The 24,225-nt window shown below is 39.6% G+C and overlaps 1 protein-coding gene across 1 annotated transcript in view; it reads left to right on the top strand.

Annotated features, from left to right (window-relative positions):
• Positions 1-24,225, top strand: part of LOC110541189 (solute carrier family 5 member 4-like) — a 64,449-nt gene that overhangs the window by 25,492 nt on the left and 14,732 nt on the right. The window contains exons 6-11 of the mRNA XM_060369346.1: positions 6,034-6,139; positions 7,427-7,507; positions 15,074-15,294; positions 18,573-18,708; positions 19,411-19,518; positions 21,399-21,549. Of these exons, the coding sequence (XP_060225329.1) occupies positions 6,034-6,139; positions 7,427-7,507; positions 15,074-15,294; positions 18,573-18,708; positions 19,411-19,518; positions 21,399-21,549 (803 nt within the window). The remainder of the gene's footprint in view (positions 1-6,033; positions 6,140-7,426; positions 7,508-15,073; positions 15,295-18,572; positions 18,709-19,410; positions 19,519-21,398; positions 21,550-24,225) is intronic.

The raw sequence follows: 24,225 nt of genomic DNA, 5'->3' as shown, positions 1-24,225 counted from the left end.
TATTATGAATGTGAAGGGTTTGCTATTGTCTGTGATTTTATTTTGGTTGTTCTGGTTGGAGGTTAATTGTTAGTTATAGCGTTTTTCTCCTGGTAGTGCTGGGTGTTTGCTGGTTTGCTCTGTCAAATATGACTAGCTCCTTCTCCATTCTCCTCCACTGATCTATTGCTTTCAGGGACTCTTCCACATTCTTGTGTATAAGACTATCTTTCTTCTTCCTCTGTCTACAGCATTTTTTCCTGATAATTTTCTATATTGCTGATTTGTCATGAGTTGCCTTAACTTGTGTGTGTCTTGAAATTTTTTGTTCTCTTCATCTACTTTTTTATTTCCATTTTATTCTATCTGGAAGCCAGCAAGCCTCATCAATTTTTCTGCCTCTGTCCTTGAAGCTAGAGTCATATTGTTAAAACTCAAGAGATTTTTAATACATTCACAGGACATCTTTGGAAGTTGTATTCAGACAAGTGTCACAGGGTAAAGATCAAAGAAAGTTCTGTAAATTCTTGTTTGGGCTCTGTTTTTTGTGACTCTGATTGTGAGACCTCATCTACCTTATCTGAGATTTTCTGAGATTTTCCTGCATGATACATGAAGAGAAGCCAGAATTTTTTTTGCCTAAAGGAAGGTGGCCTCTACCATAATAGGGCCTAGGATGAGGTACTGACTTGATAGGTTTGCTAAGTGTCTGCCTTCCTGGTGACAGTGGTATCAAGATTTTCAGCCAGAAGCACCCAAAACAAATCCCACCTCCCCACTGGTCAGCTGGGATACAGGAGCTGGAGTTGCAGGCATGGCTGAGGCCTCTGGCTTGTTACTGGGATCCAAACTCTGGGCCTCAAGATTGAGCAGCAGGCATTCTTAACCATCTCTCCAGTGCCTGAGACTCCTTGAACTATACTGTTGCCCTCTTTAATCCTTTGTGATCTGTAACATACATCTATCAAGTGTGTAGACAAATTAGCTGTGTAACATGAAATATAGTATGTATGATTTAAATGTGGTCATATATTGTCAAAGATAATTTTGCAGGTTGTAACCATCTTGGTTCATAATCATTTACTTTCAAGGCTTGGGCTGTATCTTCCCATGGTTTCTTGACTTTTAGTGTTGCTGAAAACAGATTTGATGTTATTCTGATGGTTCTGGTTTTAGTGTTGCTTGTTTTCTTTCAACTTTTTTCTCTTTGAACATTTTGATGTATTGTGGGGAGGTTCACTCTGATTGTGTCTATTTGGAGTTCTAAATACATTCTATGTTGGAATGTTGTTTTTCTCTCTGTTAAATTCTCGCCTATATCAGTGACAAGCTTTCTGAGTGTGTTTCTCAACTCTTCTTCTATACCATTGATTCTTAGATTTTGCTTTCAGTATACCTCAGGCTTCTTGAAGGATTTGATTGTACTTGTTTTTCCCCTTGATCTGTGTCTGTACATATTATTGTCTAGGCCTTGACCTTCATCCTTAATATTCATTCTTTTGCTAGGTTTTATCTGTTGATGGTGCGTTCTCTTGAGTTATTTGATTAACTGATTCTTTCATTTCCAGAATTTATATTTGTTATTGTTGTTTTCAATGTTTCTGATTCATTGCTAAATTTTTTCCTCCATATTTTTTGATTGTTTTCCTCCAGCTAACTGATCCTCTTGCCAACTTTGGTTGTATTCTTGTATGTCTTAAACTGATTTCACATGTTTCTTTTTTTAATGTCTTGAATTAAATTTATTGTCTATTTGTTGGAGTCCTCTACTTGGCCTTTAACCCTTTTGAAAAATAATACTCTAAACTATCTGGTATCTTCCATTATGTTTTTGTCTTTGTCTTACAGTGCTGAGAAAACCCCAGACTCTAGCTTCTCAGCATTTGTGGTGCTGTCTGATGTGTTAACTGTGTTTCTTGTGTTGTTTCTTGTGGCATTTGTCCCTGTTTGAGTGTATGCATCTTCTATTTTTGTAGCTTTTGTCCCTTTTCTATTTTCTGTCTGTGTTGTTTGGTATGAGTCTTCCTGGTAAGTTGTATGAATTTGGATTTATGCTCCAGGGGAAATTTTACTTCAGTGAGAACTGTGACAGTTTAACAAAAGTCTGTGTTAGCTACAGGGAGAAATACTGTAGCTCTTGACTTATGTCCCCTGTGTGTCCTCGGGCCCTGTTTGTCAATATGCTGGCTTCTGTCTCGATGGGCATAGTTGGCATAGTTAGGCTATTCCCTGTCACTTGCTCTGAGGTTTTTAAAAATGCAGTCGACAGAGATCCCCAATCAGTAGGTGTCCTTTTGAAATGACACCCAGTTTTTTTTCACTTCACTGGTGGCTCTTACAATCTACTTCAGTTTTTTTTTTTTTTTTTTTTTTTTTTTTTTTTTTTTTTTTTAATCTCTTGCTGTTGTGGGAATAACTGCCCCTCTGCCTCAGGCAAATCTGCACTGTCATCATGATGTGTTTCATTATGCTGGGTTTCCCTTCCCTGTTGGCTCCCCCTAGGGTTGGTCCACACACCTCTCTGTCCAGTGCTTCACCTTTGGAGGGCTGGGCCAAGGCTCTCTTGGCATTGCCACTGCATGTTCCAAGGCCTTGTGCCTGGGTGCCTCCGCAATCTCGTCTAACTTTAGTGTTATCAGAAATCTACAAACTACTTTCTGAAATGGTTGCATAAATTACATTGAAACTGCATGGAAACCTTCCACTTTCTCTGCATCTTCAACTGCATTTGTTAATTTTTGATTCTTTACTACTAGCTATTAAAACCTTAGCAATATAGCATCTGAGTGTGGTTTGCGTTTGCATTTCCACAGTAATTATCAGTGCTTAACTTTTCCTTGTTTTGTTTTGTTTTGTTTTTGAGACAGTTTCTCTGCTCTGGCTATTCTAGAACTCACTTTGTAGACCAAGCTGGCAGAGATTCTCTTGCCTCTATCTCTCGAGTACTCAGATTAAAGGCATGCACCACGATGCCAGGCAACTTTTTCTTGTAAGCATGAAGAGATGGCTCCGTGGTAAAGAGCACTTAATGTTCAGGAGCCCTGGGTTCAGTTCGCTCTCGGGGAGGATATGTAACTCCAGTTGCAGGGGCCCTGGAATCCTCCTCCGGCCTCCACTAGTCCCAGGCAGGCAGAAGTACACCTACATTCAGGCAAAGCATGCACACAGGTAACAACAACAAACAAATAAGTAAATTTTAAAGATTTTAGTGCATTATTTATATTTCTCCTTGTGAGAATGATTTGCTTATATCATCTCCTTATTTTTAATCAGTTTGCCTGTGCTTTCTGCTGCTGAATTGTTTTAGTGTCTAGTTTGTAACTATCTTCCCTATCTGTGCAAAGGCTTTGATAAGAATTATTGTTAACCGGCATACAGCTTAACAGGGTTCCTATGGCATTTCCTCATGTTTTGTTTGGGTTGGATTCACACACCCCTGTATCTCTGGCCCTTCTTTCCACCCTTCCATCCATTATTCCCCTTTCCTCCTACATGTTGCACATGTTCCGCTACCCTCTCTACAGGACCACTCTAAGGCCGTTTTCCATGCTTACAGGCCCCTCTCTACTTTGATAACCTCTGTTCACACTCATATACCAGTGATCGATCTCTGTGTGTGTGCGCATATGTGTAATTTTTATTTTATCTATATTTATTGTATTCTATATATTATCATATTAAATAATGTATACATTTACTTTATTTATATGAACATATAAATTAGAGGCTAAGATCCTCGTATGAGAGATAATGGGATGTTTATCTTCCTGCACCCGGGTTACCTCATTCAGTGTATTTTCTGCTTGTAGCCATTTCTTGCAAACTTCTTGATTTCATTTTCGTCATGGTCAAATAAAATTTCGTTGTGTGTATGTACCACATTTTTATTATACATTCATCAGTTTAAGAGCATTTAGGTTGTTTTCAGTTCCCAAACTATTGTGAACTGAACACAGCTATTGTGTCAATGAACATAGTTACCTGATCAAGTACCTATGGGAGTAGTATGGCCGAGGCACATAGTAGATTTATCTGTAGCCTTTTTTTATTAATTACACTTTATTCACTTTGTATCCTCCCATAAGCCCCTCCCTTTTCCCCTCCCGATCCCATTCTCCCACCCCCTTCTTCACGCATGCCCCTCCCCAAGTCCACTGATAGGGGAGGTCCTCCTCTCCTTCCTTCTGATCTTAGTCTATAAGATCTCATCAGGAGTGGCTGCATTGTCATCTTCTGTGGCCTGGTAAGGCTGCTCTCTTCTCAGGGGGAGGTGATCAAAGAGCAGGCCAATCAGATTATGTCAGAGGCAGTCCCTCTTCCCATTACTATGGAACCTATTTGGACACTGAACTGCTATGGGCTACATCAGTGCAGGGGTTCTAGGTTATCTCCATGCATGGTACTTGGTTGGAGTATGAGTCTCTGGGAAGACCCCTGTGTTAAAATTTCTGGTTCTGTTGCTCTCCTTGTGGAGGCCCTGTCCTCTCCAGATCTTACTATTTCCCACTTCTTACATAAGATTCCATGCACTCTGCCCAACACTTGGCCATAAGTCTCAGCATCTGCTTTGATAGTCGACAGGCAGAGCCTTTCAGAGGCGCTCTGTGGCAGGTTTCTAGCTTGTTTCCTGTTTTCTTCTTCTTCTAATGTCCTTCCTCTTTGCCTTTCAGGATGGGGATTGAGCATTTTAGTCAGGGTCCTCTCTCTTGTTTAGTTTCTTTAGATGTACAGATTTTAGTAGGTTTATCCTATATTACATGTCTATATGAGTGAGTATATACCGTGTGTGTCTTTCTGCTTCTGGGACAGTTCACTCAGGATGATCCTTTTCAGGTCCCATTCGTAGCTTTTTGAGAATTCCCTGCACTTATTTTCACAGTGGCTGGCTCAGTTTGCAATCACACTAAGGGTGAATGAGGGTCCCTTTTTCCCCCATTTACTGTCCAGCATTTGATGTCAGTCATCTTGCTGATCTTAGTCAGTCATTCTGACTGGAATAAGATGAAATATCAAGGTTGTTTTAATTTGCATTTCCCTAGTTGCCAAGGCTGTTGAGATACTTTTTTGAGATACTTCTTGGTCATTTTCATTTCTTCTTTTGAGAGCTCTCTATTCAGATCCATGGTCTATTTTTTAACTTAATCATTTGTTTTCTTGACTCTTTGTTTTTTAAGTTCTTCATCAGCTATGGATATAAATCCTCTATCAGATAAAGCTGTAAAAGAATGTCTCCAAGTCTGTGGGCTCCTTTTTCACTTGGTTGATTGTTTCTTTTGTGGTAAAGAAGTGTTTTCTTTTTATGAGGTACCATTTGTCTATGGTTGACCTTAAATCCTGAACAAATGACATCCTATTCAAAGAGTCCTTTCCTGGGCTTGTATTTTATATTGTAGAGCTTATGCTTTCTCTAACAGGTTCAGTATTTCAGGCTTCACATGGAAGTTTTTGTCCATTTGGAAATGAGTTTTGTGCTGAAGACTTAAGTTACACTCATATATGTGTAACCATGTGCCAACATGCTGTCCCCACGGCACTTCTTGTAGATGATGTATTTTCTCTAGTGTATGTGTTTGTCAACTTTGTCAAGTATCACATGGCTGAAGTTATATGCAGTCATGTCTGGATTGTCTATGTTGTTCTATTGGTCAACATAACTTCTTTTATGTATATATATGTACAGCTATTATAATCCTAAAAATTTCATTGATAGAATGCTGATGCCAATAATATATTCTTTGAAATACCCTCCTCAAGAGAGTTCCCACAAGCAATTGCTGAGGCTTTATAAGCCTTATGGTACAGAAAAAGGTTGCAGGACATGCCACTTCCTTTATGTAGTCACTGAACAATAAACCACCTGTGATAAGTGTACAGAAAAAATTGAAAATTGTTTGGTGACTTGTAGGGAATATTGTGGTGGAGACATCTGAGTGGAGTCTTGAAGGATGGGCAGGAGCCTATCACGTGAGCAAAAAGAGGAGGCAGATGTTGGAGCAGAACAAACAGAGGCCTGAAATGCATGCTTCTTTCTCATCCCAACTATTGCTTTCCTAGGCAACCATATTCTCTGGAGCCATATTCATTCAACTGGCCATGGGATTAAACCTCTACCTGGCAGTCTTCATCCTCTTGGCTATCACCGCTTTTTACACAGTTGCTGGTGAGTCTGCCTCTTGTTTTACTCATTAATAATGTGTTCTGTTTACTGTCTGTGATTAGTGACCTCAGTGCTAGCTTTGTGACTGCCAAATTGAAGTACCATTTTGTTGGCACCATGGGAATAAAGCACAGGGCCAGCACAGCAATTACAATAAAAACAACACAATGCTCCTCATTAGATGCAAGAAGATTGATAAAAAACACTATAAAGACTAAAAAGGTTATATTTAGAAATGTATGTGTGTATATTTGTGCATATAACATACATGCATATAACAGCATTTAGTGGGAAAAGAGGCCATGAGTTTGAAAAAAGAGCAAGAAAGGGAAAGCTTCGAAGTAGGAAAAATAAAAGAAAATGGTGTGGAGACATATTGAGGAGTTCATGGTTTCACTCAGCTGTGTGTTGGTAACTAAAACACCATTTAAAATTACGCTGATAGAATACATAGAAGGCTTAGATGAGGAAGTTTCAACATCCCACTAGAAAATGTAAGCCGAGGCTAAACAGATATAAACATGGTGGATCACAGAATGAGCCACAATTGTCACAAGTGAAATGGAGGAACTGCGGGGGTAGGTTGATTGGGAAGGTGGGTGGCAATGATCCAACAGACTCTCCTGAACCTAAGATGCTGGTCTAGTGTCTCTTGCCTACTAAACTAAAAGCATTTGCACACATTTTAAAACAGCTGCGATAGGTTATACTAGCTGACTTGGAAAAAATAAAAGTCGGAACAAGATAATCTGAAGTCACTGCTGCACACTGAACACAATTTCAGACTCACGAGGACTGGGGGCCTGACCTCAGATTTCCTGGATCGTTCTTGCTTCCTCATCATAGGCCCCACACAGCATTGTTACAATACACAAGTCAGTAATTATTTCTGGACTCCAACTAATAAAACAATGATGTGTCCCGAACAAACAAGGTTTTCTGAGATAAGATATATCAACCCAAATGGGGAGGAGAATTGGGTAGAGTGTCATGACAAACTTTCATAGCATAAAATCTTCACTTCTCCCTTATTTAATATTCAAGAACTCGCCAAGACAGAACTCCACCATAATTCACAGAACTTTGCATCTCAGTAAGACAGGAGAAAGAGGACATGAACTAAATGCCTCAATGAACACTGAGGAGAAACTGGTGTCAAGAGAAGCTGTGGCTCACATGGCAGCTATGTTACATGGACTCATTTGTGTGTTTGGAATAGAGCCCAGTGCTGAAGACAGGGTAATCAGTGTGCATGGATAAAACATCCTGTCCATTATTTTCTCCCCACAGGGGGCCTGGCCTCAGTGATCTACACAGATACTATCCAGACTTTCATCATGTTGGTTGGCTCTTTAATTCTCATGGGGTTTGGTAAGTGATGACAGTGTGCCATGCTGTGGGAAGCTATGAGAGATGTTTCTGACTGCTTGTTCTGTGATATTGACTCCCAGTTTTACTGGGTCATACTTCCATATCCTATAATTCCCTTAATGGGAATGTTAACAGTCCAGTCACCTGGTTGGGGTTCTTGGCTGTGCTGGAAACTGTGGGTGGACAGGGGAAATAGCAGTCCTGGCAGCACCAGGCTCATTCATCTGTTGGTAGTCACTGTCACATAAACTTTTCCTGGGCAGATGTGAGCAAACATCTAGACTGTCTACTTTATCTTGAGGGCTCATATTCTTGTCTTCTTGATCCATTCTGCTTGTAAGGATTTCCCTGGAGTTTTCTAGTTGGCTTGTATGCTTTTCAATTCCATCTTCATTTCAGCTTCAGCCCTTTTCAAATCTCCATCACTTATGACATTTTCAAATTCTGTACTCTTTTCCTCATCATCTCTTCCAACCTTATATTTGTGCTTTCTTGTGCATCAACTCAGGCATTTCTTCTCTTTAAGTTCATCTAGATGTTTCTTTGTGTCTTTCTTAAATTTCTTGATTTTTTTTATGAGTATATGATTGCTATTTTCAATTTTGTATCTTCGGGTTAAACTAAGTAATTGTGCTTAAACAATAACTAGATCAATAAGACAATGAAAAGGAATTAAAAAGATACAAATGGGAAAAGAAATCATTGTAGCCAGGGATAGTGGTGCTTGCCTTTAATCTCTGCACTAAGGAAGGCAGAGGCAGATGGATCACTGTGAATTCAAGGCCAGCATGGTCTTCAAAGCAGGTATAAGACAGCTAAAGCTATACAGAGAAACCCTATTTAAAAAAAAAAAAAACAGAAAAAGAAATCAAACTACACCTATTTGCAAATGAAATAATAGCATACATAAGAAATACTAAAAATACTTCTAGAAAACCGTCATCAAAACAAAACGACCGCCTGCAGATTGGGAAAGAATCTTCACCAACCCTTTATCTGACAGAGGGCTAATATCCATTATATATAAAGAACTAAAGAAGCTGAAAAGCAGCAAACCAAGTAATCCAATTAAAAAATGGGGAACAGAGCTAAACAGAGAACTTTCCGTAGAGGAATATCGAATGGCAGAGAAACACTTAAAGAAATGTTCAGTAAGCAATTGGTTTCCTATAGTAAGAAAAAAAAAGAACTATTTCAAAATAGGAACTCAATGTCAGGCTCTTTGACCTCCCCATCTCCCAAGGGAGGAGCAGTACTGTTAGGCCACAGAGGAGGATTTTGCAGCCAGTCCTGAAGATACCTGAAAAAACAGAGTCATATGAATGGGGAGGAGGTCCTCCCCTATCAGTGGACTTGGAAAGGGGCAGGGAGGAGATGAGGGAGGGAGGGTGGGATTGGGGAGGGAATGAGGGAGCAGGATACAGCTGGGATACAGAGTTAACAAAATGTAACTAATAAGAAAAATAAAATTTAAAAAAAACTTCTAGAAATAATAAATAATTTTAACAGTGGCAGCATACAGAATAAGTTTGTAAAAATCAATAGTCTTCCTAATACCAAAACAAACATACAGAGAAAGAGATCATAGACACTCTTCCATTCACTACAGCTTCAAAGAAAAAAAAAATATCTAGGCATGAAGCTAAACAAGACAATGAAAGACAACACAATGAGAACTTAAAACCGCCGAAGAAAAAGATAAAGACACTAGGGGAAAAAAACATTTGGTAAAATAAGTATTTTACCAAAAGCTATTTATAGAGTCAACGCAGTCCCAATCAAAGTTCTCATCTCATCTTTTAAAAGAGTAGAAAAAAAAAAAAAAAACAACCTATCCTTACATTTATATGGAAGCACAAAAGACACAAGATAGCTAAACAATCCTAAGAAAAAAGAGAAATTCTGACAGATTACCATTTTAGATCTCAATATATATTACAGGGCCATAATAATAAAAACAGTATGGTACTGGCACAAAAACAGATGTGTAGATTATTGGAACACACTGAGTTTTTCTAGCTTGCACTGAGGCAGCCCATTAAGTTCTACCTATAACATCCAAATGCTTTTCTAGTCCAAAGTCCTAAAACCTTTCACATTGCTCCAAAACTCCACCGTGGTCAAGCCTGTCACAGAAACTTATGTCTTAGTTGCTTTTCCCGTGTTGTGACAAAACACGGTGACCAGGCAACTTTTAGAAGGAAGGTTTGCTTGGGGCTTGGAAGGTATATGAATTCATGATCTTTGGTGGAAGGAGCAAGGTAGCAGAGCAGAAGCTTTGAGCTCACAAACAGGAAGCAAAGAGGACATTGAGAGTGCTATGAATCTCTTGAAAGCTCAAATCCCACCCATCTTGTTACACTGCGCCCCCAACGAGCCCATATTTCCTGTCTTGGTTAGGGTTTCTCTTGCTGCAATGGAACATCATAACCAAAAAGCATGCTGGAGGAAGACTTGCTTACTTATTTGTCTTATACTTCCACGTCACTGTTCATCACTGAAAGAAGTCAGGACAGGACAGGAGGCAGGAGCTTTTGCAGAGGACACGGAGGAGTGCTGCTTACTAGCTGTTCTTCATGCCTTGCTCAGCATGCTGTCTTATAGAAGCTAGGACCACCAGCCAATGATTGGTGCCTTCCACAATGTGCTGGGCTCTCGCCATAAATCACTAATTAAGAAAATGCTTTTCAGGACTGCCTCCAACCCAATCTTGAGGAGGCAGTTTCTTAATTGGAATTCCCTCCTTTCAGATGGCTTCAGATTATGTCAAGTTGACCTAAAACTATCCACAGCACTTCCTAATTCTTCACAAACAATTCCACCAACTAGGGACAAAGTATTCAAACATGTGAAGGCCATTCTCATTCAAACTGCCAAACTAACACTAAAAGAGTTTTGAAAAGCTCTATAAAAACCCACTAATGTAGACTCATCCTAATATACATATAAATATAAAGGAATTTAAATAGTGTTACCATATAATGGTATGGTTACCATATAATGTTCAAAACAAAACCTCAGTACCAGGAGTGGGGTACGTCTTTTGAGGTTTTGGCTAAAAAGGTCCCCTAGGTGCTCCCTCCCAAACATTACAGGTTATCACTAATGTTCTTGGTTCCCCTTCCATAACTTGATTATAAGACACTATTGCTGAGAACATCACATACTTATGTTATCAAATATAGAAAAAAAAAAAGCAGATATACAACTAGAAGCTTTACCTCAAATGACTTACATCTAGAGTGCTAGAAACTAGTGTATGGACTACCAGAGGATAAAAGTAAGCATCAATCTCATCCAGCTACAAACCCTAAAATCTACAATATGGCCTGCTTGCAAGATATATCCATTGTGCAATAGTGGCACAAATATTATGGGAGTAACCAATCATTTTTGTTTTTGTTGTTTTTAAATTGAGCTTAAGACCCACTCCATGAGATAGAAATCAACTTTGCAAACTTGATCAAGCCAGTAACCTGAGACTAGATCTGTCATGGGCCCTAGGAGAAAACTTACTCCTCTTATCCTCCTAAGTGAATTTAACAATAAAATAACTCATAATGACATATGCTATACCCATAGATCAGTGGATCATTCAACCCGCATCAGAGAACCTTCTTCTTGCAACAGAAGGGAATTAGCAGAGACCCATAACACTGTAATGTATACAGAATGAGAGACTTTAAAACATTCATCCCTGAATGGGAGGTCTTTATCACTCCCTTCCCCTCAAGGCTCAGGAGCTCATGAAGAAAAGGAGGCAGAGAGCCAAAGGTTATGGAAAACTGCAAAGAAACAGGATTTTCCAGCCACAATAGGAGTGATACACATATGAACTCATAGAGACTGTGAAAGCATGCACAGAGCTGCACAGGTTCAAGCCAGACAAACCCCAGAAGAGAGAAAGGGAAGAGGCCATAAAGTTTGACTCCTAACCAAGAAGCTATTTATAACTGATATCTGCTAGGTGAGGAAAAATTAGTTTTCTTCAGTGAACTGACAATAAGTGTATCAGCCAAATTCTAGGATAAGACTCAGGCTCAGAAGTAATGGCCAAAATCAGACTCCCAAGTTTTTGTGGGGAGAGGAGGGAGTTGGGGGGGGCTTTTTTGGTTGGGTTGTTTTACATATTAAGAGAGAAAAAACATGAGGTTGTACGGATGAGGAAGAAGATGGGGAGGGAGATGAGATAATATGATTAAAATATGTTTTATGAAAAAAATTAAATTTAAAAAGGGAAAAAAATTCTAATGCAGTTTGGGTTTGGATTAGCTGATGGCTCAAGAGGTTGAACTGTTTTGTTATATGCTTAACGATCATGAGAACTTTATTTGAAAACTGGTCAGTACCATTGCCCATTAATAGGACTAGATTGTTGGATTGTTTGTTATTTTGATGCTTACATATTTTGAAGTTAAAAAAGTAGTCTCACTATGTAATTCTGGATGACTGGAACTCACTTTAGAATGGCTCCAAGATCATGACAATCCCTTGTTTCAACCACTAAAGTTCAAGGAGTTTCTGAGTTTATTAAATATTCTGTACGTTAACTTGCTGTTGGAGGAATTCTTGGCAAAATTTTTCTAATATTTTGGTATTTGTCCCAGGAGCTTTTTTCCTAGATCTTTCTAGATCTTGTCAAGTTGATACATGCTCTAGAGGCAGTGGGACCTGGGACAATGGAGTATCAAGCAATAGCTAAGTTTATTCAGAGTATCAGACAGTTTGTACTCTGAGGTTCAGAAGAGTTGCCTGAGTAAGTGTACAATCACAAAGACAAGCTTTACATAGCAAAAACATGTTTTTCCATAGATGCACATAAACATGTAACAATCGCCAGTTGTAATAAATAATCTAACGTTAACTCACTCTTATCTGCTACACCTGGGAAAGGCATGAAAGCACATTCCATGAACAATTTATGTTGTTGTTTTTTTTGTTTTTAAGAAAGTCAGGTCACAAGAGCCTTGTTTCCTTGGAGTTTTCTCACAATCACTCAAAATTCCCCTTGTGCAACTCCATGCTAGAATGTGTTCTAACAGACAAGTATTGAACAATGTACCCGCCATGTTGAGCTTCTGTTTCCAGAAGTCTTTCTGTGTAGCTAGGTCAGCTCTTGGGGCAGCACTGACTTGTCTACATACCTGGTCTTTACAGTGGGTTCCCAGCGACAGAACAATGCAGGAAATGTTGACTCTTTATATTAAATATATATATAAATTTAGTTGTCTTTCATATATTACATCCCAACTGCAGTGTTTCCTTCCTCCTCTCCTCCTAGTCTCCCATCCCCTCCCCAGCCCTCACCCCCAACCATCACTCTATCCCTTTAGAAAAGGGCGGGTCCTAGGAATCCCCACTGAACATGGCATACCAAGTTGCAAGAAGACTAGGCATCTCACCCTTATTAAGGCTGGACAAGGCAACCCAGGGGGAAGAAAAGGGTCCCCAAAAGCCCCATCTGCACTCAGAATTTTGACTCTTAAAGCTGCAGATTCAGACATAATTCTCTCAAATGTCTTCCTGACAATGTACCATGACTGATGGATGGGAAGAAAAAACATTTCTAGTTGCCTATATGCTCTGCAGACTCCAGGATTTCCCAATCTCTCTTACAGTCTCTCTCTCTCTCTCTCTCTCTCTCTCTCTCTCTTGACCCTGTTGATGTGTCTTTCTCTGTGTGTGCCCCTCTGCATGTCTCTCTCTGTTTCTGCCTCTGTCTCTTTCCTCCTCAGTCTCTCTCCTCACTTCCTCTCTTTCCCTTCCTGTCCTAATACAGAGGCCTCTCTCTGGCCTCATACCTCATATAAAATCGTAGCTCCCATTTCAAATAGAACAAAAGATTCTTGAGCCAAATATTGTGACTATGATTCAGGTTACCTCAAATTCTATGCTCCAATATGGTGGCCCTTTTACAGCAACATAACAAGAAAGCCTTGAATCACGATTTTAAAAATTCACTGATAGGAACCTCAGGTTAGAGCAGAGCAAAGAAGTCTCTGCAATCAGCCTCAGATGTTATCTGATGGCTTCCTTCAGGCCAAGGGTTTGTTTGTGCATTCCAAAAGCTTTACCTAATTGACTCAAGGATGGATAGTAGGCTAACCACAGAGGTGTGTGAAGAATGGCTGTTAAAGGCTAAAGATACCCTAGGAAAAGACCTGAGGCAACCCAGCCTTCTGCAATCTCTGAAATTTTAACCAATCAGCCTTAAAAAAAAAAAAAAAAAAAAAAAAAAACTTCAACAAAGGTAATTTCCTTTAAAGAACCCTCATTTCATACAGCATGCCTTCTGCATCTTCTCCATCCTTCATGTTAGGTACTCTGACCACCTTCTCTCCCTCTGTCCTACTTTCCAGTTTTGTCTGGTCTTTAATGTGGTTCTGTTTGTTCAGTACTGGAATTTCAGTGTCTGCCCATCATGACTTCAAGATGAAACTACTATAGTTGTTCCCTGCCTACTTCATGTAGTTATTGGAAATTCTGTGTATCATTAGCCATTTTAAGAGTCTAAAGAAAGAAAAGAGCTTGGGTATTGGTGGCCCATGTCTTTAATCCCAGTACTCAGAGGGCAGCAGGAGACAGATCTGTGAGTTTGAGGCCAGCCTGGTCTACAGAGTAAGTTCCAGGACAGACAGAGCTACACAAAGAAACCATGTCTCAAAAAACAAACAAAAAAAAAGAGGAGGAGGAAAAGAAAGTTGGAAGGAAGGAAAGAAGGGGAAAAAAAAACAGTGTTGAACCAGAAAAACAAACTGCAATAAAATTTAGATCACCCAGGCTCCAAGGCCGGAATGGAAGCCATTTCTTTCTGTTCTCTTCAAAAGAATTAGAATTTCTCCTGCTCACTATGGAATTTGCAGAAAAGTAGGTGGACATGGACAATACAACACTGAGTAAAGTGACCCAAACTTAGAAAAAAAAAAAAAGTCAAACAGAAAACAAGCATCACATATTTTCGTCCAATGAAGATCCTAGCCTTGATACATACATGTATATATCTAAACACTGTAAATGTGGGTATAGTATAACATTTAGAAAAGTGATGGAAAGGGGGTAATATTTGGTGATGAGGAAGGACAGAATGGAGGTGTGAAAGGATAGAAAGATACTTTTTCTGGTATCAGCTGTCATTGTTTTCTGTGTGTGTGTGTGTGTGTGTGTGTGTGTGTGTGTATGTGTGTGTGTAATGAGTAAAAATTGTAATTGACAGAGAAAGTGTAAAACCATAACAGAGTTCCCTTGCTTCGAAATGGCCATGTTTTAACTCTGGAAAGTCTAGGGAGGTATATGGGCTTTGGTACGAGGCAAATGTTATTAAGTGGTGACTTTATTTGAGCTGTGTAATTTTTTTTTAATGTGTGAGTTCTGAGTTCTCTGTGAATGTCAATATTCTACCATGGACAATCCCAGCGGAGAAAAATAAAGGCACCATGGATCATTGGGGGAAAGTGCTGAAGACATGACCAGGCTAACAGGAAGTACTCAAGTACCTTCGCTCAGTGGAGCACTCGTGAACATGAGGTGTTTGAAACATTCACAGTGTTTGATCTGCTGCCTTTCTAGCATTTGCTGAAGTCGGTGGTTATGAGAGCTTCACAGAGAAGTACATGAACGCCATTCCCTCTGTGGTCGAGGGGGACAACCTGACCATCAACCCCAAATGCTACACTCCTCAGCCGGACTCCTTCCACATCTTCCAAGATCCCATCACTGGCGACATCCCATGGCCAGGACTGATATTCGGAATGACCATTCTAGCTATATGGTACTGGTGTGCAGATCAGGTGAGCATGTACGTTTGCATGTGTGACTGTGTTCATTCTTAGTTTTCCTGTTTCATGTGAAAGCCTCTAGCCTCTATTTTGCACATGTAAGTAATATTTAAGCTGTCAAACACTTTTCCTTGTCTTGTCTTGTAGAAAATAGATATTTTGGTCCCTCCTCACTGTACTGTTTTTCCCCCTCAGAGAGGGACACGTCAGTTCTTTTGCTTAAGTTTGTTGGACTTTATTTCCATTCTCTAAACCATTGGATTTGGTATATTGTGACACATCAGAATTGATACAATTTTTTGACATCAGTACTGGAAAGTGACACACTAAATAGGGTTTTTAAACTTGGCTTTTCTGTCAGTTGAGAATTTAACTTTCTTCTTCAGTGCCCAGTCTTCCCGGACAACCCAGTCTTTGAGTGTCCCATCTTTCTACAGACCCTGATCCCAATGTTTGAAATCGGCGTTCAGTCTACAACTTTTGTCATTATGTAAAAGTAATTATATGCTATTACAGACACACAGACACACACACACAGAGGAAACACTTGTATGTCTGTGTTATGGTTGCCTTTAGCTTTATCCTTTTTCATTAAATTAACAAGTCTTACTTTTATCTTGAAATTTCTTGGCAATCACTGCTCATTTTGATTCAAAACATCTGCAGATTGGTAAAAGACCCTCATGGTATTTTTCAACAAAACTGTGGCAGCAATAATATATCAATAATACATATCAATAATAATATTGATACATCAATATACACCAATAATAATATTGCTATATCAATATATATCAATAATAATATATCAATAATATATTATAATATGCCAATAATAATATAATATACTCCCTTTCTATCCCCCTCCTATCTCCTTAAACAAAAGAACAAGACTTCACACAGATTTTTTACAAGCTGCTAAGTGTGTCTTAAAGATTTCAGGGGAACATGGAATGAAAGGCACACTTTGCTAATGAGAGAAATATGGCTCCCATACAGAACAGTTTACTTAAACTTGGGGACTTGACTCTTTTATTCAATACTCAGAAATGGGCAGAAGGATTGAAAAAATGTAGAAACTGGAAAAGTTATTCTGGCTAACAGTAAGTGAAATATTCATAAACTGTTCATAATGGAATGGAGCTATGTGATTTATCTAGCATGGTATTCAAAAGAATACTTAGAACCAGATCAAGGAGGAGAAGAAGGCAGCACATGGACAGACTGGGAACCTCACAAGAAATAGAGAATATTTAAAAGTTACAAGTCATTGAGGGAAATGAGACATAAGTGAACTAAAAAGTCAATGGAGGAATTCAGCATCAGATACACCAAGTTAAAAAAAAAAAAAGAAAATAATAACAGTCTTGAAGAAAATCACTGGAAATTCTACGTTAACTAAATGAAAAAAAGTAATGAGTTGTTTTTTATTTGTTTGTTTGTTTGTTTTTTTAGGGGAGACACAAATAAGTAGAATAATGTGCACATTACCATTGTACCAAAATGAGAAGACACATAGAGACAAAAAAAACAAAACAAAAACCAGAGAAATAGTGGTGGCAACTTCCCAAGTCTGGGAAAGGAAAGCAAAGCCAGAAATCTCATTGAACAGCTAATACGATGATTCAGAAGACATGTTACAGTCAAACTGTTAAAACTTAAATACAAAGACAAAATATTAAAAGCTTAAAAGAAAAAAAAGGCAACTTTGTACATATGATGGGAGCCCCCTGAAGCTGAACTGATTTTTTTAATGGAACTCTTGAAAACCAGAAAAAAAGTAAAATTCTTCCGTTCAAAAATGATAAAGGGAAAAGATGTGTCAACCGAAAACATTATGCTCAGAAATTCTGTCCTTCAAAAACAAAAGGGTGAGGCAGGCCTGGTGGTGCAGCACTCGAAAGGCAGAGGCAGGAAGATATCTGAGAGTTTCAGGGCAGCCTGGACTACAGAGTGAGTTCCAGGACAGTCAAGGCTATTACACAGAGAAACCCTGTCTCTAAAAGGTGGTGGTGGTGGATTGTAAAAACTGGAGAGAAATTTAGGGGCAACTTATCAAAATATAGACAATAGATAGAAACATTCTAGCGCAGTGGTTCTCAACCTTTCTAATGCTATCACACTTTAATACAGCTCCTCATGCTGTGGTGACCCCCAACCATAAAATTATTTTTGGTGCTTACTTTATAACCGTAATTTTGCTACTGTTATGAATCATAATGTAAATAATTTTGAAGATAGAGGTTTATCAAAGGGATTGCAACCAACAGGTTGAAAACCGCTGCCTAAGCTGGGCATGGTGACGCAAACCTTTACTCCCAGCAATAGGGAAGGCAGAGGCAGTTGAATCTCTATGAATTCAAGGCCAGCTTAGTCTACAAAACAAGTGCAGGACAGCCATGTCTACACAGAGAAACCCCGGTTTGGCTATCATAACTAGAATAATACAGTGGGTTTTCTAAAACCCAAACCAAACATACAAACGAACCCATTCTTCTCCACTTTTTTTCCTCATTTCTTTCATTCAACCATGTACTATTACATTGCTGTGATCATCTTGACAAAGACTACTTCTAGAAGGAACGGTTTATTTGAGTTTGTGGTTCCAGAGAAATAAGAGCCCGTTAGCAGCACAGCTGGGAAGCATGGAGCAGGCAGGCATACAGAGCAGAGTGACCTAGCAATGGTGAAAGTCTTTACAGACTCCTAACAACCTTCCGCTGTACTCATAGATCAGAGCCTTGCTAAGCCATCATCAGAAGCATCCCCCTGCAGCAGATGTGAAGCAATACAGAGACCTACAGGCAGTGTGCAGAGAGTGAGAGTCTTTGGAACACTCAACCCTAAGGGATGTCTATCAAGTCCCTCCCCTCAGGACGCTAGCCACCCTGTCACTTTCAATCCCTAACCAGATGAGGTTTCAGAGTAGTCTGAAGAAATCTAGAGATGAATGACTCAATGCACTGTTTTCATGGTTTTCTGACTGTGACGTTTCCATGGGAAATGTTTTGTGTGCATGTATGTGTGTGCACAATCTGTGTGTGTTCTATCCATGGAGGTCAAAGAGAGTATTGGATTCTCCCAAAACTGGAGTTGAAGATGGCTGTGGCTCCTGGGAACTGAACCCAGGTCCTCTGCATGAAAAATATCAAGAGCTTTAAAGTGCCGAGCCGTGTCTTCAGCCCTAGCCATATAATTTCTTACTGTAACATTAAGCCTTGAAAGTGTAGTCTCACTCTCCTTATAGTCATTGTTGGATTGTTACACTAATGCATTGTGTTTTCCGGCAGGTCATTGTACAGCGCTGCTTGTGTGGCAAGAACATGTCTCACGTGAAGGCTGCCTGCATCCTGTGTGGCTACCTGAAGCTGCTGCCCATGTTCATCATGGTGATGCCAGGGATGATCAGCCGCATTCTGTACACAGGCAAGCCGTGGACACATGAATCCTCTTCTCTATGCTGATATCTGTGGTTTTAAGATAAGAGAAACTTCTGTAGGTTCGATGGAGGAAGGCACCTCTGGGAAAAGACTCGGAGGTGGAACATTTGGCAGACTCGGCACTCTTAAGCATCACTTTCATAGTGCTGCCTGTGTCCTTGCAGACATGTGAAACTGCGCATCCTGTTTCCATTTGTGGATGGAATCTGAGGTAGTCCAGGACTACACTCGGGGATGAGGCAGAACTGAGCGAGGATGACTTGCTTGACCTTTTGTGATTGGATGTGGCAATCTTTGACCAAGGTCTTGGGGGCACATACTCACATCTTGGTCTTTGAGAGAACTTTAAAACTGAATTTTTTTCAAAGCATTGGGGAAATAAATTTTGAGTCAGATGAGAATGACTACTGCTGAAATATTTTTCTTGAAAAATTACTTTTTCTTTATTATATAATGTAAAGGAAATACAACCAATCTTTTATGATGAATGAAAGACATTTCTATTTTCAACATATTACACAGCGTTCACTGTCTTTTCCAAGCTAGGCGTTAGTGTATCAAATTCAAGGTTCAGTATCCAATTTCTAGGCAAATAGAGCTTCTCCCATCTATGATCTTGCATGTTTCCTATTTCCCATTACAGATTGTACCTAACTGGTCCTGCTCAATGAACTGTGTCTTTTCTCAGATAAGGTGGCCTGTGTCGTGCCTTCTGAGTGTGTGAAACAGTGTGGCACTCCAGTTGGCTGCACCAACTATGCCTACCCCACCCTGGTGCTGGAACTGATGCCTGATGGTAAGTAAACACCCACACCATGTCTAGAGGGATACACGGCCCACAAGGAGAACACTGGGGCAGACTCTCTGCTAACTAAACCTTCTGTTAGTTTCGTCCTTTTCATCAGATAGTTCTTGAGACTCAGTCACAGTCTACCAGTCACACCCTGGATGGGTCTGCACATTTCAGACAGGAGCTAATTTCTCTTAGAAGAACAGCTGCCCAGGATGAAGGCTGTCTCCCAGATCAGTTAACATTTACAGGATTTATTAGCCAAGGAAAAGTTGTAACGCTACAAAGGGGCAAAGTCAGACAACTAGAAAGTAACTTCACCTTGACTTCTTTAGACCAATATCTCTCAGTGCACATGGTTTGTACCAAAGTGTATACCATTTCTCAGGCTTTGCTTTGGATCCTATAACTTTATCAGTAAAATAAGTATGCTTGCCCTTCTGTAAAATGCAAGGTTTCTGCTTTGCCTGCCCCTGTTCTGAATTCTGATACAGAAACCTTTATCTTCATTGAAGCTTCAGGCTCTATAGTTGGGCAGATACTCAGCTTTTCTAACCTGTCAGTAGTGGCCTGGCCTACTCCCCAGCCATGTGGCCCATTACCTGCCATCCTAGCCTTGCCTTGGCTTCCCCTTCTTCATCCTTGTCCATCATGGCAACTCTCTCTCTCTCTCTCCCTCTGTGTGTGTGTGTGTGTGTGTGTGTGTGTGTGTGTGTGTGTCTGTCTGTCTGTCTGTCTGTCTGTCTGTCTCTCCCTCTCTGGACCCACTTGAGACACTCTCCCTGGGATTGGAAGTCCCACCTTATTCTCTCCCGCCCAGCAATTGGCTGTTCAGCTCTTTTTTTAACCAATCAGAAGGTGATGAACAAAGCTTACAACATACCAAGGCAGGAGATGCTTCCTAATAATGACAAGGTCAAAGTCTGGACTGTAACCTTTCTGGGTACAGAAATCAGTATTGAATACACAGTGACAAACACACCCTTCCAGCACCCTACACCTTAGAACTCACTGTGGATTTACAGTCTAGATAATAAGCCATACCTATGAAATCCTGAATTTCAGAAACTGATCATTGCTGTGGAAAACATAAACAGAGCAAGTACAGAGCTGATAGACCTAAGTGGCCTGGGGTCTTGTCTGACACTTTTGTGCCATTTTTTTTCCTCCTTGACATACAAAAGCTTATTCAAACTAAAGGAACAATAACCCATATACTCAAGGTCAAATGCATGTCATCTTACCCTAGACTGGGAGGTCTGGAGTCATAACTGATGGAGGGAAGGAACTGAAGGGTTAAGCTCCCGCAATGGTTCAAGACCATCAGCTTTGCCCATGAAGGTTTTTCAGCAGTATCACCTAAAGTGGTTCCCAGCACATGACCTCTATGTAAACATTTAGCACTAAACTAATACTAAACTGAACCTGAGCAATGAATATTATAACCTGAGCATTATAAATCCGTATATATACATTTCATAAGTTAAGTTTAAACCACAGAATCTCACCAGCCACATGATGACTTTGTCTTTTTAAAATTGAACTCTCACATTAAACACCAAGGATTTCACTACCATGTTTTATTTTTTACATTCAAGTATGGTTAATTTGACTAACACTTGTTATAAGTATTCTGTGATGATGTAGTCACTTTATGTGAATAATCATAGTACCTAACACATATTGAAGCTTTTGTGTTTCAGTAACTTTGTGTGTGTTAACTGATTAAATCTCCAAGAAAAATTCAGAGATGGTGTACTTTGAAAATCACATTAGCTAATAACTCTGTGACTGTTTTATCCTTGAATGGCTCTTTGATTGATCAAATCATAAACCATGAATGGCAATCCTATCTAACCAGAGCTTGCACCCTCTCCTGACCCCAGGACTGCGAGGCCTGATGCTGTCAGTCATGTTGGCTTCTCTCATGAGCACCTTGACCTCCATCTTCAATAGTGCCAGCACCCTCTTCACCATGGACCTCTACACCAAGATGAGGAAGAAGGCATCAGAGAGAGAGCTCATGATAGCTGGACGGTGAGAGAACCTGGTCTCTGCATAGACTCCCCTGAAGAGGGTGGATAGAGACAGGAACTACAGATCCCTGCTCTTTGGATTCAGCAAAACTAAAAATCTAGTTCTATAATGGGGAAGAATCATTAGGGAATGTTCAACCTTTGTCTTTACAGACTTAAAATTATAGCCATACTTACTTATTCTTTCCCCCTCTTCATTACCCCTACACCATATGTATGTTTTTTAAGTCCATCCATGTTTAACGGGATATCCTCCACACTATAAGTCTGATAGCTAAATTTCCTTTAAGTTTCTATGCATACTGTAAGGAAATGATCAATTACCTCATCAGCACATTTACAAAGAAATTTACCAACTGCATTCACTAAAGGTTGAGCCATATTAGATAGAAAGCCATATTAAATAGAGACAGAGCCTCAAAAAGAGGAGTCTGAGAGGTTGAAGTGTTCTGTAAATAAACCCAGGAGACCCCGAGCAGGCTGGGGACCTTGAAGACAGTTATATGGAAGGAAGCAAGAAATATTAGCTGACATACATAGTTTTCTCCTTCATAATGTTCAAGCAGAATCTATTTGTTATAACCATTTTGTAAATGGTTACAAAAATGAAAGTGTAAAATATATGGTGAGCACTTTAAACATGGCAAAGTTATGTTTTTAAAAATCAAATACTCCTGTAACCACAACTTTTTTCAAGAAATAAAAATTACTAGGACACCGAACTTCTTCTTGGTTCCCACATTTCCAGAGCTAACAACTCAACTAGTAACGTCACAAACTGTTCAACCTTTCCCTGGTTTGGCTATCGTAACTAGAATGATACAGTGGGTTTTCTAATCCATTCATGATTTCAGCCATGTAGCATTGTGCAGGAATAGTTTATTCATTTAATCACTGTATAGACTTCCATCATAGTAATATATTAGAATTTACTGTTCCTGGCCGTCTGACTGCGGTATTTCTGTGTATGTCTGTTAGTGTACATAAGCATGTACTTCTATCAGGGAGATTGGTGTGTGTGTGTCTCTTTCATTCTCAACGTACTAATATTTTTTAAAAATATTCGGTAGCCTTGATCAAGAAGATAGGCGAGAAGTGATCTTTAAAAAAAAAAGACATTATACCTTTTGCAAAAGTGAATAACTCTAAATGAAGTTAAAGTGATAAAATAACAGACACATCATTTTTCCTTTACACTATCCAGTTTGAGCAATATACCCATGTGTGTCTCCTATGGTGAAAGCGGATCATGCATCTGTGTGGCTTGGCAACTGAAGTTTATCCTGAAGCCATTAGGAAACTGACATTGCTCGTTCTCCGTAGATTGCACACTGAGGAAACCTGGGGGTTGATGCCCCAATTTTTCATGATAAAAACACTCTCCATCTGGCAAATCAGTACAGCATCTATGGAAGGCTACATTAGAAGAGCTTTAACAAGTTTACAGTCACCTTGTCTGTAAGGATAGACTACATGTTTAAAATATTGAGCTTTTGTGGCACTAGCAACAATAACGTTAACACATTAACCACTTGGGGTGCAAATCCAAAGAGTTCACTAAGCCTGGATTGTGATTCTTTACAAACGAAGTCAGAGACCGAGAAAGAGAGAGACAGAGAGAGACAGAGAGACAGAGACAGAGACAGAGAAAAAGACAAAGAAAGAGAGAGAGAGAGAACCTCTGAATTTCTTGATGGAGAAGGTGCTGGCCTTGATTTCATGAGGCTCAAGATACACATTGTATATACTCACTTATAAGTGAATATTAGACATATAATATAGGATAATCATACTAAAAACTGTATACCTAAAGAAGCTAAGCAAGAAGGAGGACTCTAGGTAAGGTTCTCAGTCCTCTTTCAGAAAGGCAAACAGGATAGACATCAGAAGCAAGGAACAAGACAGGAGCCAACGAAAGACGAAGTCTGAAAGACTCTGCCCAGCAGTGTATCAAATCAAATGCTAAGACTCATAACCAAACTTTGGGCAGAATGCAGGGAATCTTATGAAAGAAGGGGGAGATAGAAAGGCATGGAAGGGACAGGAGCTCCAGAAGAAGAGCAACAGAACCAAAAGATCTGGGCACAGGGGTCTTTTCTGAGACTGATACTGCAACCAAGGATCATTCATGGAGATAACCTAGAACCCCTACACAGATGTAGTCCATGGCAGCTCAGTCTTCAAATGGGTCCCTAGTAAGGGGAACAGGGTCTATCTCTGACATAAACTCAGTGGCTCGCTCTTTGATCACCTCCCCCTGATGGGGAGGGGCAGCCTTACCTGGCCACAGAGGAAGACAGTGTAGACAGTCCTGATGAGACCTGATAGGCTAGGGTCAGGTGGAATGGGATGAGGTCCTCCCCTATCAATGGACTGGGGAAGGGGCATGGGAGGAGATGAGGGAGGGAAAAAGGGTAGGATTGGGAGGTGATGAAGATACAGGCTACAGCTGGGATAAAAGGTGAATAAATTGTAATAAATTAAAAAAATATATTAAAAATTATAGGCACAAATCCTGTTGACATTTGAGTGATAAATTAATGAGTCTTCCCTATAATGGAAATTATATCTAAAGCCTACAATCTCACATAAGAAAAATATGAAAAAAAAACATTGTTTTAAAATTTTTTCTTAACTAGATTTATGATTTTATGAGGAAAATAAATAATTAACCAGA

This window comes from Meriones unguiculatus, chromosome 16, assembly GCF_030254825.1.
Source record: "Meriones unguiculatus strain TT.TT164.6M chromosome 16, Bangor_MerUng_6.1, whole genome shotgun sequence".
NCBI lineage: Eukaryota > Metazoa > Chordata > Mammalia > Rodentia > Muridae > Meriones > Meriones unguiculatus.
Note: the sequence above shows the minus strand (reverse complement) of the source record. Positions and strands in the feature narration are given on the sequence as shown.